Source organism: Podarcis cretensis (assembly GCF_951804945.1).
Source record: "Podarcis cretensis genome assembly, chromosome: Z".
NCBI classification, from domain to species: domain Eukaryota; kingdom Metazoa; phylum Chordata; class Lepidosauria; order Squamata; family Lacertidae; genus Podarcis; species Podarcis cretensis.
Genome location: NC_137184.1, coordinates 17,127,140 through 17,143,158, shown reverse-complemented (window position 1 = coordinate 17,143,158; position 16,019 = coordinate 17,127,140). Strand labels below are relative to the sequence as shown.

General features: G+C 46.2%; 1 protein-coding gene across 5 annotated transcripts in view; it reads left to right on the top strand.

Annotated features, from left to right (window-relative positions):
* Positions 1-16,019, top strand: part of VAV2 (vav guanine nucleotide exchange factor 2) — a 155,501-nt gene that overhangs the window by 29,840 nt on the left and 109,642 nt on the right. For all 5 annotated transcript variants that reach the window (XM_079961265.1, XM_079961262.1, XM_079961263.1 and 2 more), the window contains exon 2: positions 9,461-9,577. In XM_079961265.1, coding sequence (XP_079817391.1) covers positions 9,461-9,577 — 117 coding nt within the window. The remainder of the gene's footprint in view (positions 1-9,460; positions 9,578-16,019) is intronic.

The following is a 16,019-nucleotide window of genomic DNA, read 5'->3' as shown; positions in this document are numbered from 1 at the left end:
ACACGACAAAAACCTTCTTTGTTCTCAGCTTCTTCAGGCCAAAGGAGGAGATTTTGTTTTTGAGGCTCTTCTGCAGGAAGAAAGTGGAGTCAGCTTGGGCCTTGGGCTGACATGGAAAAACCTAGTGCCCTCAAAAATATTCTGCAGCACATCTCCCACCTTCTTTGGCTTCCAGCAGAAGCCCCACCAGGTTATTGGGATGGCTATCCTGAATTATGGACACTGGACACTGGGGGGGGGGGGTTGTGGAAGAAGGCAAAACTGGGTGCATTCAATCCAGGCTGTGTATAGAAAATAGAGCCAACACAATTAAAAGCATACGACGAGCACTGCTGCATCAGACCAATGGCCCACACATTCCAGCATCCTGTTTTCTGGAGTTCTGGAGTACGTTGTCAGCAATATGCTGATGACACCCAGCTCCACTTCTCCTTTGCATCTCCCCAGGTGTGGCAGTGGATGTGCTGGACCATTGTTTTGCTTCAGTGATGGATTGGGTGAGAGCCAGTAAACTGAAGCCCAATCCAGATAAGACTGAGGCACTTTTAGCGGCTGGATCCATAGACTCAGTGGATGGGAGGTTGCCTGCTTTGGATGGGGTTACACAACCACTGAAGGAGCGGGTATGTAGCTTGTGGGCCCTTCTGGATCAATTGCTGTCACTTGAGGCTCAGGTGGCCTCAGTGGCACAGAGTGCCTTCCATCAGCTTTGGCTGGTGGCCTAACTGCACCCCTATTTGGAAAGGGATAGCCTAACGTCTTTCATCTATGCTCTGGTAATCTCTAGGGTAGATTACTGCAAAGTGTTATACATAGGGCTGCCTCTGAAGATGGTTCAGAAACTAGCTGGTGCAGAATTCTATGGCGGGGTTCCTCGCTTGGGGAAGACTGTTTGAACATATAACACTGATCCTGGCCCGGCTGCACTGGCTTCCAATTACCGTATTTTTTTGCCCTATAGGACACACTTTTTCCCCTCCAAAAATGAAGGGGAAATGTGTGTGCGTCCTATGGGGCGAATGCAGCTTTCGCTGAAGCCTGGAGAGCGAGAGGGGTCGGTGCGCACCAACCCCTCTCGCTCTCCAGGCTTCAGGAAGCTATCTGCAAGCAGTGGGAGCCCGGCGCGAAGTCACGCAGCTCTCCCACAGCTTGCGGAGAGCTGCCTGCATCCCAAAGCATGGGGTGCGCTGAATTCAGTGCGTCCCAGGCTTCGGGCTTCGCGCAGCTCTCCGCAAGCCGTGGGAGAGCTGCGCGACTTCGGGCAGGTATCCGCAAGCCTGGGGAGACCAGCGCGACTTCCCGCCGGGCTCCCTAGGCTTGCGGATAGCAGCCTGTTCTGGGGGCTGGGGTCGGGGGAAGCTCAGGCTTCCCCCGCCCCAGCCCCCGCCTGGGGGGGAAATAAATTTTTTTTCTTTATTCCCCCCCCAAAAAAAACTAGGTGTGAGCTATGGGCCGGTGCGCCCTATGGGGCGAAAAATATGGTAGTTTCCAGGCCCAGTTCTAACTGCTGGGTTTGACCCATAAAGCCTTAAAAGCTCAGGACCGCAATACCTCAAGGACCGCCTCTCCCCATATGAACCAACATAGGCCTTCTGATAATTAGTTGAGGGAATTCTTTGTGTGCTTCCTCCATGAGAGGTCAGGAGGGTGACAACACGATTGCGGGCATTTTCTGAAGTCGCTCCCTGCTTGTGGAATGCTCTCCCCAGGGATATTCCTCTGGCACCTTCATCACATATCTTTAGGCACCAGGTGAAAATGTTTCTCTTTAACCAGGCCTTTGGCGAATTAACATTCAATCTGCATGTTTGTGGGAGAGGAGCTATTGGTTTGTTTTTCTTTTTTAAAAAAATGTATTTTATGTCCTCGTTTTGTTTTTAGGTTGTGAACTGCCCTGTGATCTTCAGGTGAAGGGCAGTATACAAATTTCTAATAATAATAATAATAATAATAATAATAATAATAATAATAATAATTTATCTGTGATTCCTCTTTGCAGGGGGTTGGACTAGATGCTCCTTGGGGGTCTCTTTTAGCTTGATTCTATTATCATGTGCATGGCAGGGACCCCCCATTCACACTGGAGGCCCTCTGTGTCCTGCCCTCTCTTGCCTGGTGTCCTTGATGGCAACTTCCATCCCAGTCCTTTCCGGCTCCTTCCCCCCCCCTCCAATTGTGCCAGCTGCTCCCTTTTCCCTTTCTTCTTTTTGTAGCAAGGCATACATGGATGGACTCCCACCAGAGAGATTTTCTTTGGCTCAGCGAGTCCGCGGCTTGTGCCTGCAGCGAGATAAGCAGCCGGCTGTACATCACCGTCAGAAAGCGCCGAGCAGAGTTACGCTCCGCATCCGTCACCGGCTTTTATCTCGGAGAGGCAAAAGCTGCCGCATCTCCAGTCCCCGTGTCTGAGTGCTGGAGCCGGGCCATTTGGCGTCTGCATCGATGCCCCTTCACAGCACAGTTTGATCGGGCTGGTATACTTCCTTCGTATGCAGCACCCACCCTTGGTGCGATTCCACAAGGACCTGCCTGTTCCGAAAGCCTCGGCACCCGAGGCTCTTGATCCACAGCCAGCACCTCTGTGAAATCCCGACCCGTCCATTAGGGCAGTCCCCTGATGTGCCATTTTCCTCCGGTTTCCTGTGCTCTTTCATTGCATTTTTTCCCCCTTGGAAGGCCTCTGACACCCCCATTAAAAGCAATTAGGATAATGGAGCCATTGGAACCTGGGCGTTCTCTACACATGGCTCAGAGGCCGTTCATTTATCATGCCTTCACCAGCTTGAGCAGATTTATCAGACAATGTCTTCCCCTTGACTTGCTCCCCAGGAAAAATGGTGATGGAAACCAGCTCTCTCTACTTCATTTCCAACCGCAGGAGAACCTATTTTAAAAACGCAGACTGAGGGATACTGGACGGTGAAAAGTGACAAGAAAATGACTATAATTTCAAAAGATTCATATGTTGCCTTTTCCCTACTTCAGTTGGTTTGGAGAAGGGCTGCAGCTCAGTAGGTAGAGCATCTGCTTTGCATCCAGAGGTTCCAGGTTCAGTCCCCAGTGGCATATCCAGGTCGGGCTGTGGAAGTCCCTTGCCCTAAACCTTGGAGAGCCACTGCTGCCATGAGTGTAGACAGTACTGTTATATACTGTACATCAATCAATAACCAGCAGAGAAGGCAGGAAAAAACCAGAGCACATTAAAACACAGTGTAATGCACTGAACTAGATAGACTAAGGATTTTTTTTTTTTGCTTGAGGTGAACTGGCTTCCCTTAAATATCTCAGTTGTGCTTTGCTGCCTGTGAAGTTCCTTAACTCTTTTATCACCCCCTCCCTCCTGTACTGCTGAGGTTCAGTTGCAGCCTTTGTTCAGCTACACACTTTTTCTTAGAATCATAGAATTGTAGAGTTGGAAAGGATCATCTAGCACAACCCTCTGCAATAAAGGGATTTCAACTAAAGCATCCATGGCAGATGGCCATCCTCTTTTTGAGGATAAACTTACATAACTCCTTAAACAGTTATTCATAAGGCTTGGTTTCCAGTCCTTTTATAATCTTCCTCGCCCTCCTCTGTACACATTCCAGCTTGTCAATTATCCTTAAATTGTGGTACCCAGAATTGGACACCAGAATTGGACCAGGTGTGGTCTGACCAAGGCAGAATAGAGAAGTATTGTTGAAATTGGCCTTCTTAAAGGCCAGAGAGCATGTTTGATTACACTCAGCTTTCCCTTTCCTTGGTATCATGAAACCCAGCAGGACATGATCACTTCCTCCCAAGTTTCTCAGTACTTCCACTTTGTCAATTAATTTCTTCCTGTTGGTGAAGACCAGGTCCAAGATGGATAACCCCCTTGATGCTTCTTCCACCTTCTGGGAAATGAAATTGGCTAGTGAGGCAATGGAATAATTGGTTGGACCTTACATTTTTGGCAGAGTTTGTGTTCCAATACATACTGGGATAATTGAAGTCTCCCATGACTACTATATCTCTCCTTTTTCAGAGTTTGGTAATCTGCTCTAAGAAGGCATCATCCAAGTATGTAGTCTGGTTTGGAGGTCTTTAGCAGACACCCACAGTAAGGTCACTGCTGTTTCCCTCTCCTACAATTTTTACCCAAGTACTCAATCTACCTTCCATGCTCCAGGTCATGGATCTCTTCACAAGTGTACATATCCTTTACATATAATACTCCTCCTCCTTTCCTGTTTGGCCTATTCCTTTTGAATATGTTATACCCATAATTTCTATATTCCAGTCATGAGTCTCATCCCACTGGGTCTCAGCAATGCCTATTATATTGTATTTGCCACCATGTATTAATACTTAATGTATTAATACATGTTTACTTAATACATACTTAGGGTGTTCCCCCTGCCCCGGAAGTTGTGGTTCCCATTGTGGATAACAGAACTTGCTCCCCATTGCCTTGGAACCGAAGCTCATTGTCTCTCCTGTGCTCTTAAGTGCTGAGCTTTGGTTTTTTTTTTAATAATATTTATTAAATTAAGTGCTGAGCTTTGGAGCAGACAGAACTCCTCCTCGCGGTTCTTCCCATTCACCTTCTCCAGAGGGACCCTGGGAGCCCGTCTGTAGTGGCCGACTCAACTCCTTTCAATCTGATTGGCTCCCGTCACCACAAAGGTTGAGAAGAGTCAGTGGTTAAATATCTCCCCATTCATGCTGACAGGGCAGGATGCTGGAGGCAAGGACCCTGCTGCAGAATTAGTAATGGGTTTTGATCCCCCAGCAACCCTGGACCACTGCACCACGGAGTCCAACCCTCTAACCATTGGCAGCATCCATAGGAATGGTCCTGGGCTCATTTTGCGACCATTGCTGGCTCATGTCCCAGAGCTATGTTGAAGCAGACTCCTGTGCGTCAATGACATTTGCTTGCTTGCTTGCTGCTCCTTTGGCCAAAGTTTGGGGAGGCTTGCTGCATACACATGTGGTTTGCAGAGAGTAGGAGGCACAGCAGCAGCTCACATCCAGGTCTATGAACCAAGAGCCAGCCTAAGTCTCAAGGCTCTGTGTCATTATGGTCACAAGCTAAACCATTCATTTTTGAAAATGGGAGGTTTAAAGGGAAGCCAGCTATGTATGTGTTGGGAATTTGAGACCAGCTGTGATGCTGAAATGCCAAGCGCCAGGAAGGAAATTCTACCTGGTCAAGAAAACCAGCTGTAACTCTCTATTCTCTGCAGAATTGCACTTGTGTGGAAGGAACAGTCTGCTGCCTATGAAAGGCCCGACCACAGAAAACAAGTTAACTCATTTGGAGAGGGAGTGTGGTATAGTAGATAGAGTACTGTGCTTGGAACAGGGAGGTCAGAGTTCAAATCCCTGCTCTGCCATGAGACTTGCTGGGAGTCATTGGGCCAGTTGCTCTATCACTTCGCAGGGTGATATAGCATACCTACCTCACAGGGTTGTTGTGGGGATAAAATGAGGAGGATAAGAAGATCAGTGCATGCTGCCTTGACTTCCTTGAATGATCCACCCGGGTTGGTGGTTACAACTGCCTCTTGTGGGAGTGAATTCCAAAGCTGTGTGTTGTGTGAATAAGTACTTTGTGTGTCCCAAATCTTCAGTTCAGCTTCGTTCAGTGTCCCCTATTGAGTTCCAGCATTCTGAGAGATGGAGGGAGGAAAGCTTGTCTCCATCCACTTTTTCCATGCTATGCATAATGTTCTATCTTACTTGCCCTTTCTCCAAACTAAAAAATTCCAAACATTGCAGCCTTTCTTTATAGGGGAGTTGCTCCAGCCCATTGAACAATTTGGTTGCCGTTTTATGAACCTTTTCCAGCTCTACAAATGTCCTGTTTGAGATAAGATGGCCAGAACTGTACATGGTACTCCCAGTTCAGTTGCATCATAATTTGCATGGAGGAATTATAATGGAACAGCAGTGTGGCCATTTTCAGTTGGGGCGGGGGAAGGGTATTCTCTGCCCCTGGTCCCCAGTCAGCAATCAGGACCATCTGATCACAAAACAGTGTGGAAGCACAGAACAGAGTTTCACCCTGTACCTGAAAGTTGGCCAAGGTGATATTTTAATCCTAGACAGAAACTAGCAGTGTGTGGGAGAGGACTCTTAGTAGGGGGATGTTTGGGCAATTTAACAGCAAGTGGGAGCAGAGATTCCTGCAGTCCGTCTGGGGTCAGGAATGGAAAGCATGCAAGCGAATCTATTCAGCATTTGCATGTAAATCATTACCATATTTGTTTATGTTGTTTTTGACGCTTCCCTTCCATTCAAATACAATGAAATTAATTATGTTATCTTCTGCCACAGCAGCTAACAAGACAAATAACAAATTTAGCAGAAGCTGAACTGTAGCAGAATAGAAACAGCACTCATTGCAGCTGATGCTGGATGGGACAGAAATGACTGCCTCCTTAGTCATTATTAATTTGTAAAAATATTTACATACTGCTGTATCGTAAGGATATATCACAGAGGTCTACAACAATATAAAAATGTAAAACCAAACAAGAAAATAATAACAAGCTAAAAACGATTTATATCCCTACTCATCCATTTGGAAAACTTGATTTACCTTGCTGGATGTGTGCAGCTGTCGTGAGTGGAGGAGCCTCAGTGGTCTGAAAGTGGAGCCCCATGCAGAAACTCCCTCATTATGTTGAGGTGTAAACCTGAACAAATCAACAATGTATCCTGCATCCATCCATCCTGCAAAGCAGAGCACCCTCCATTGGCCCTGCTTCAGCAGGCCAGCTCCATCAGGCTTCCTCTCCCTCACCTGTCAGCATGAGGGTAGCCATCCCACCAGACTGCCTCATCAGGAGAAATAGGAGCAGAATGACTCAGTCCATCAGCTTTGCTGGAGACTCAGCTCCATCAGGCCCTACCTGCCCCTCAACTGTGCCAGCTGGTCATTATAAGAGCAACTGTTTAGAAATTGCTGCCTGAGTTTTGGTTTTCCTCTTCCCTCCCTGTTCCTTTAACCTTGTGTATCATATTCTTTTAGATTGTTATCCTGTGGGTAGGGATTGTCTTGGTTTCACCGATTGTATGTAAGCTGCTTTGTGAGCCTTTTTGGCTGAAGAATGGGGTACAAATGCTCTAAATAAATCTCACCCCCCAACCTGGCAATGGCAATCTCTTTTTCCCTGTGGTCACTTAGGGGCTCTTCTATGAGGGGTCTTTGCAGACTCCCCACCCAGCACCCTGATCTCCCCCGTCACCTTGTGCAAGTTGGTCATCCATTTATTGTAAGTGAGACCCTTTCTTTTGCTCGATTTCAGCATATTAAAACGTTTTTGGGTGCTTCTCGCAGGGCCCCAGGAGAGAGCGAGAGGGATGCTGTCTTGCAAAATGGTCACACTCTATCACTCCATTACTGCCCTTGTCAGAGAGGCAGCCTCCCACTTTCTAGGAAAAAGAGGGATTGCATTAGCTCTCAGAAGTGATCTGGATGCTTGGCTGAGCTTTGACCGTGTGCCAAGCCTTTGGGGAGCTACCCCACAGTCCATCCCCGCTCTGCCGGTTCCTTTTCTTATATATGAAAAAGAAGAAGATGATACATTCAGCTGACCTAAAAATAAAATAATACAACACTTCTGGCCATCCTCATCTCACTTAGGAATATTGCAGAGCTGGAAAAAGCCGATTGAAAAGGAAAATGCCTCACCAACAAGGACATGCTAATGTTTGGTTTTTGAATCCCTCCACAATTATTATTTTTTAAATTGGCACATATAACAGGGGAAAAGATAAAATCAATAATAAGAATAAAAAATAAAACAAACCCCTTTATTTCTAGCTGACATTAACACAGGAGTCAGCAAACTTTTTCAGCAGGGGGCCGGTCCACTGCCCCTCAGGCCTTGTGGGGGGCCAGACTATATTTTGGGGAGGGGGGAATGAACGAATTCCTATACCCCACAAATAACACAGAGATGCATTTTAAATAAAAGCACACATTCTACCCATGTAAAAACAGCAGGCAGGCCCCACAGATAAGCCAGAGATGCATTTTAAATAAAAGCACACATTCTACTCATGTAAAAACACGCTGATTCCTGGACTGTCCGTGGGCCGGATTTAGAAGGCGATTGGGCTGGATCCAGCCCCCGGGCCTTAGTTTGCCTACCCATGCATTAACACTATGAATAGCCCACAAAACCTGCTGCCTGGCAGGAATGCGTCTTTAAATTGTGGTAGTGGCTCTTGCTGCCTCAGGATGAAAAAATGTTTCTTACTCTTGGTTTAGGTGTTGTGAGGGTAAGGTGGTTTGTGTGCATGGGAATGCTTTTTGTGTGCTTTTTTGCATTTGATTGATTTAGTTGTACAGTCAAACCTCGGTTCCCAAAAGCCTCTGTTTTGGAATACTTTAGCTCCCGAACGCTGAAAACCTGGAAGTAAATGCTCCAGTTGTCGAATGTTTTTCGGAAGCCAAACGTGCGATGTGGCTTGGCTTCTGCTTGAGTGCAGGAAGCTTTTGCAACCAATCGGAAGCCGTGCCTTGGTTGTTGAACATTTTGGAAGCCTAATGGGCTTCCAGAACAGATTACGTTTGACAACCGAGTTTTGACTGTATAGATTTCTTTTGCTGTACAGGCACCCCCACACTCACACGTGTTCTACCTACACACATAAACAGAATCATACCAGGAAATGGCAAGAGAGAGCTGGAGAGTCCTCATGGCTAGCAAAGAGACCCTCCCCTGAGGCCGAAAAGGACATCAGTGAGGGTGGAGGAAGCCCCAAAGAGACTGGAGACACAGGGCTTTGTTTATGTTGCTTAGCCTCCCTGCCTAGCATCTGATGCAGGCAGTAACGCAGCAGCAGACACTTTCCTCTGTGTCCTCCAGCCAACCCCAGAGCTTCAACTTTACTTGAAGAGAGAGCTGTGTGAAGAGAGAACAGGAGAGAGAGAGTTGAGGAGCAGGGGAAAATAGTCATTTAGAGACTTTTTGGAGGGTGCTCCCCACTTTACGTGATGTCACTGATGTGCACAGGGGCCCTGAACGCAACCCCTGCATAAGTCGGGGGACGTCTATATTTTGATTCATGCTGGAGAGTTTTGGTGTAAAAAAAGAGCAATGATCAAATCCTTAAACAGATTTTTTTATTATTTTTTTGCTGCAAACCAAAATAAAAAGAAGTGCCATAATTCAGATCTGTAGCTTCTTAACAAGCACACACACGAGTAGGAAAATGTCTGTTGCAGCTAAGAGTATGTACTGTGAGCTAAAGTCAGCTGTTTCCTCTTCCGTAGATGCATTAAGAAGCAAGGGAATCTCTGTTGCTCACAATCCTCAGTGGGGAGGTGGCAATCATGGGATAGCTGTGAAGATGTACGTGAACTGTACTAAAATGACTAGTGTAAATCTGTTTCAGTGCATTTTCCTTTGTGAACCAGGTAAATATCTACCGCAATGAAATGACCCTTGAATTCTTTCTTCTCTTCTCTTGGCTCAAGTTCCTCTGCTTGAAGAACATCCGGACTTTCCTCAAAGTGTGCCATGACAAATTTGGCCTGCGGAACAGCGAGCTGTTTGACCCTTTTGATCTCTTCGATGTGCGGGATTTTGGCAAGGTAAGAGCATGTGTTTGCCTTTTTGTATATGCAAGTCAATTGCAAGAAACAATATTATGAAGTGACTAATAAATATAAAATAATGGGTCCCGGGGTCTGGAGGCACACAAGGCTACTTTGCTGAAGCTGAGCAAGGCAGGGCTTGGTCCTGGCTTGGATGGGAGACCTTCTTGTAACCACCCCTGTACACTGTCTCTGTCCTGTGGCTGATTTTTTCCTCCTTTAAGAAAATAAATATATAATAAACATATTTTCATGCAATCCAAGGGAACCCATGCAAAAGAATGGTTGATCTCCCCCTCATTGCTTTTGGTGTCTTTCTGTCCAGAATCAGAGGTCCATGCTGCATTGTGTGTCAAATGAGAATCTAGAGAGACCATTTCTAAATGGCTTCTGAGCCAAATATGTACGGCGACAGCACTCCCAGCATTTGAAATCCTTGGCCTGTGTCTGTCAGGAGTGTAGTACCTCTGTGTTTTCTTCCTGAGTAGAAACTTTTTCAGCTGTTTTATTTGCCTGTGAGGAAAATAAAAGAAGATTCTTGGCCATGTCATCTTACATAGTTGATAGCAGGAGTCAGTTGCCGTCAGCTGGGTTGGTGGTGGAGATGAGATACATATGAGAACAGAGCTTTTTCTGGTTCACTTTCTCTGAGCATGTACAACATTAGCCACAATCCATATTGATCCTGTAGTTTCTTCAGAAATTTGATGTGTCTTCCCTCAAACCAGCTTCTGTTCAATATGACAATATGAAAACATATGCCTCATTGGTTTTGCAGTTCATCTGAGGTGTGTTCATTTGAGACAGTTATTGTACATGCTCAGATGACAGTTTCATGAATAGGAATTTGGGGGTGACTGCAGGTGCAGAGAAACCAAACTGGTAATGTGCATCCCTGCCTCTCTGTGTGCACAGCAATGTATAAACTTGCAGCCCAATGGGCAAAAACGACCTCACTGCGTTTTAAGCCACTATTGTCTGCAAAACCTTTCATTCAGATGCTGAAAGGCCAAAATCCAGTGGTACCTCTGGATGCGAATGGGATCCGTTCCGGAGCCCCGTTCGTATCCTGAAGCTAACGCAACCTGTGTCTACGCGTGCGCAGGTCGCAATTTGCCGCTTTTGCGCATGGATGTCACATCATTTTGAGCATCTGCGCATGCGTGAGTGGTGAAACCTGGAAGTAACACGCTCCGTTACTTCTGGGTTGCCGCAGAGCACAACCCGAAAATGCTTAACCCGAAGCTAATTCAACCCAAGGTATGACTGTATGTCTGTGTATGTCACACAACCAGCCTTGCTCTGTAGCTTTGCTCTGCACAGATTTGAATGCGTTTTTAAAAATATGGACTCTTTTGTGGTACTGGAGTGTTTGATATGCAAAGCTTGGATCTGCATTGTTGTTTAATAATACAGTAAGTGCTCCATGCGGGGCAGGGTTGCTGGGTTTAGGTATCACCTTAAAGAGGTCTATTTTTGTATTCTGACCTCTCTGCTTTCCCATAGACAGGGAAAAAGAGGATTGATAATTTTGGAATGAGAAATAAACTTTCTAATCTTGCCAGAACAGAATCAGAACAACTTACTTCCACCTGCTGGATGTGAGGGGAAGCAAGCAGCACTGCAGCAAACACTTCTCAGGAGAAAATGGGGGGGGGGCAGTGTGGTATAGCTGTTAGAGTACCGGGCTTGGACTGGATCTGGGTTCCAGTCCTCCCACTTTGCCACAAAGCTTGCCTTGGGCTGGTCAATGTCTCACTTAGCCTAACTCCATCTCACAGGGTTGCTGTAGGGACAAAACGGAGTGTGGGGGCTTTCTCCCCAAGGATTGTGGGATCTGTGGTTTGTTAAAGGTGCTAAGAGTTGTTAGAAGACCTCTGTTCCTCTGTTACAGAGCTACAGTTCCCAGAGTTCCGGGGGAGAAGGTAGTGATTGTTACACCACCCTGGAAATTCAGAGAATCATAGAACTGTAGAGCGGGATGGAGCCAAAAGTGTCATCTAGGCCAATCTCCTGCAGTTGCAGCCCTATGAGAGGAATAGAGGTCTCTGAACAACTCTCTGTGCCCTTAACAAACTACAGCTTCCAGGATTTTGGGAGGGAAGAAACCATGGCCGTTTAAAATAGCATCACAGTACTTTGAATGTATGGTGTGAATGTGGCCTTATATAATGAACAAGAGCTTTGGTTCATCTGGCTTCGTATTGCATACACTGACTGGCAGCAGCTCTCAACTGGAACAAAGAGGGATGCCCCCTATTTCAAGTAAACCTTGGACCTCCTGCCTATTCATTCCTTGTAGTGCAAGACAAATACCACCCCCCGCTGCCCATCTAGCATTAGCTGTGGCCAAAGAGTGACTCCCAGCCTCCAGGGTTTGGCATATTAACCTCTCAGTGAATTATGCAAAATTACAATGTAGGCCAAAGCCTTTGGCTAACAGTAGTGGCAACATAAAAGCCAGTTCCTCGCCGGCTCTTTAATTTTCCGGAGCATGGTGTAATGAGATGTGCCTAGATAAATATAGATTGAGATCTCCAGGGCGGTTGGTGGCCAGGATGATCTGGAAAGGGAGCCAACCATGTTTTCTGAGCAAATCTTCGTGTTATATACTCTCTCTGTCTCACTTCCTCTCTTTCGGGGGACTATAATTCAAAGCACTCATTAACTTAGCAGACACCCCTCTCTCTTCCCTTTGACTCTTCTTTTCAGCTTGCCAGGGATGGTTTTAAAAGAGGGAGTATTTAATGACTCTGCAGTTCTGAATTAATGGGTCATGTGTGTGGGATCTTGCTATGAAAAAAATCCTGGCAGGGGGATATTGAGTCACAAGTCAACTTAAGAAAAATGAAGGCGCTTGTTTGGGTTAGCAACTGAGTGACTGAGCCATGTCTTTTGATGGGTGTGTTTGTTGCTTTTGCCAGCAATTCCTTCCTTTCTTTTTAGGTTTTCTTTTAGGTTTTTTGTAGTACACACACTCACACTCACACACGAAGAATTAACAACAATTCAAGACTTTCAAAAAAGTTAAAATAACAATAAACTAAAAACAGATTAAAACTCACGTCTTCTTCTTTCTATATATCTGGACTGGCTTGCTTGAACAAAAATGTTTTTAGCAGGCACTGAAAAGGGTATAGTGAAGGCCCCTGCCTGATGTCAACAGGCAGGGAGTTCCAAAGTGTAGGTGCTTCTGCTCCATGGCACAAACCACCCTGAAGCATCAGAGAGAAAGATAACATGATCCCAGCATGTTTGGGGTTGACCAAGGCAGGAGGCCAACCAGGAGGTGGTTTTGATTTCCACCAAAGCCCACAAAACAGGCAACAGGGCTGGACTGATTGGAAAGCTTCCACCTGGCATCCCTTGACCATTGCCTAACAATTGACTACATTCAGCACTGGGAAAGGCCCTCTCCCCCCAAAAAACCCTGCCTTGTGGAGAACGTGCTTGCCATGGTCGTGTTTCTGGCAATGGAAGGAGGGGGAAAGAGAACTCGCTGGATTTCAGGGTCCTTAGCTGCTGATGAAAGCAATGTCTCAAAGGGAACCCCCACAGAGCTGTTTGGCGCGACAGCAGTCAGACTGTGGCCTGGACGGTGGGTGGGTGGGCAGCTGGCTTTGTTTGCCCTAGCTCCATCCTCCATCCGGCTCTCTGCCATTTCCAATTAGCAACACATTGCCACCTTACTCCACCTGCATTTACCCAAACACACAAATACACACAAGCAAACTAGGGGTTCCTAGCTTTAGCAGACTGTAATGTGTGCAGATGAAGGTTAATCGGTCACAGCAAAGCCTGAGCAAGTTGCAAATATATTGGGTGCTTCCCCTTCATTTCCCTCCATGCTTAAAAAGATGATGCTCCCCTGAAAGTTTTCTCTTGCAAAAAGAACTTTGTTCCTTCATTATGTCCATGCTCAAGGCAGATCGACTATATAATGACAAGCTGGAAGGTGTGCAGAGAAGGGTGACCAAGACGGGTCTAGAAATCAAGACTTAAAAGAGGAACAGTTAAGGGAATTGGGTATGTTTAGCCTGGATTAGAGGAGACTTGAGAGGAGCCACCTTCAGATATCTAAAGGGTTGTCACATGGAAGATGGAACAAGCTTGCTTTCTCCTTCTACAGAGGGTAGGACCTGAATCAATGGCTTCAGGTTACAAGAAAGAGATTTCAACTAAACACTAGGAAGAACTTTTTGATAGTAAGAGCTGCTTGACAATAGAATAGACTCCCTTGAGAGGTAGTGGACTTTCCTTCCTTGGAGGTTTTCAAGCAGAGGTTGCATGACCATCTGTCATGGATTATTTTGCTGGTTTCTGCATTGCATGGCGTTGGACTAGATGCCTCTAGGGGTCACTTCCAACTCTATAATTCTGACTCCAACCTATTGCATCTGCCCTGGGCAGGGCCACAGCTCAGTGGTAGAACGTCTGCTTTGCATTCAGAAGAGCCCAAAGTTCAATCATCAATAGCATCTCCAGGTGGGGTTGGGTGAGACTCCTTGTCTAGAACCCTGGAGAGCTGCTGCCAGTCAGTGAAGACAACTAGATGGACCACATCTGACTTGGCATAAGGCAGATTTCTGTGTTTCTGTAAGGCTGACCCAGAGCAACAACTCATGCAGAGGCATGACAGACAGCTCCCTGGCAAGGCAAATGATGCCACTGTACTGAGAGTATGATTCATGTGGAAACGTGGCACAGTGATGCACCTGCAGCAAAGGCTGAGTGAAAGGAGGCACAGTCATCACACAGAGACAGTAGGCAGCCTCCTTGACAGCAGGTGGGTGCTTTGGGCTCCCTGAGCCTCTTAACGACTTAATTTATTTGGAAGTGGCTGATCCGCGCATGAACATAAGCTCCCCAGTTTGCAAAACACGATATGCTACAGTATGCAATTTCGGTTACCTTGATGGCAAATGTAAACAGCCTTGATTTTGTGAGCTTCCCTAAATTAGCTGGTGTGAGGCTGTCCACAGCTGCCAGTGGGAAGGCAGAGTAACAGATACCTTTAAAATGAAAAACACAGGGCCTTGCAATAATGCTGGGCCATTTTGCAGTGCAATGAAACTGAGAGCTCATGCTGTTGCACAGTTGAACAAACACAGGAATCTGTAATTGATTCATTTTCTTTTTTAAAAAATGGGGGAGTCCTTCCTGTGCAGACTTTCTGAGTATTTTAAGCTGGAAACATCTGTTCCACAGGCTGCACCTGCCGACAGCAGCCTGGCTGTTTTGACTGAGTGAGTCTTTCTTGAAAATAGGAGGGTGGCAAAAGCAGGCAAGCCAAGGAACTGAGAAGCCCTTAATGTCCATCAGGGGTTGGCCTTCTTGCCTTCCTTATTAAAGCAGCCACTGTCCAGTAGCCTAAATAGATTAAGTTCTGTGATCGCAGGATTACCCATAAAATCTCTTGACTTAATTCATATGCTTGCCAGACAGGCTGTAAACTCAGAGCCTCTTGATTTAAGTTTGTGCATTTCCAACAAAAATCTTCTCTGTCTCTAATCTTTCATTCCTTCTTTCCTTGGGACAATAGGCTTCAGTGTTGTGTGTGTGTGTGAGAGAGAGAGAGAGAGAGAGAAAGAGAGAGATTGCACATTTTTGGGAAAGACAACCACAGCTTTAAAATGGCAAAAGAGCCTAAGACCCTGGATCAGGCCAGTGGCTCATTTAGTCCAGCATCCTGTCCTCACAGTGGCTGGCCAGAAGATGCCTATGGGAAATCTGCAAGCAGGATTTGAGCACAAGAGCAAACTGTCCCCTCCCGTGGCTTCCAGCAACTGGCACTCAGAAGCATTACTGCCTCCAACTGTGGAGGCAGAGCAGAGCCATCTAATAGTGCTGTCCTATGCAGACGTACGCTGAATTGCCTTGGGGAGACACCTGTCTTGTGAATCATGCCTCTGGGCAGGATGCTGCATCCTTTTGCCTCTGGTTATCCCAATGACAAAACAAAAATTGAGAACATGGAAAGCCAAACTGAGGAAAATATGGAAGGAATTTTTTTATTTTGTTTTGAGGAAAATATGGAAAGCCAAACTGAGGAAAACTGCTTTGGGCAGTTGGAGCGCATGCTGGATCTATCAGCACAACTTCATTTGTTTGTTTGCTTTCTTAACATTTATATGAATCAGACCAATGCCCTATCTACTCTGGCATCCTGTGCTTATGGTGGCCAACCGGATGCCCATTACCTGTTACCCTCAAGGAGGACCCAAACATAACTGTATTTTCCCCTCCCGTGGCTTCCAGCAACTTGTATTCAGAAGCATTGCTGCCTCCAGCTGTGGAGGCTATCCTGGCTAGTAGCCATGGATAGCCCCCTCCTCCACGAATCTGTCCAATCCTCTTTTAAAGCCATCTAGATTCTTTTTATCTGTCCTGAATCGTCTAACATTCAGCTTCACTGGGTGTCCTTGAGTTCTAGAGTTAG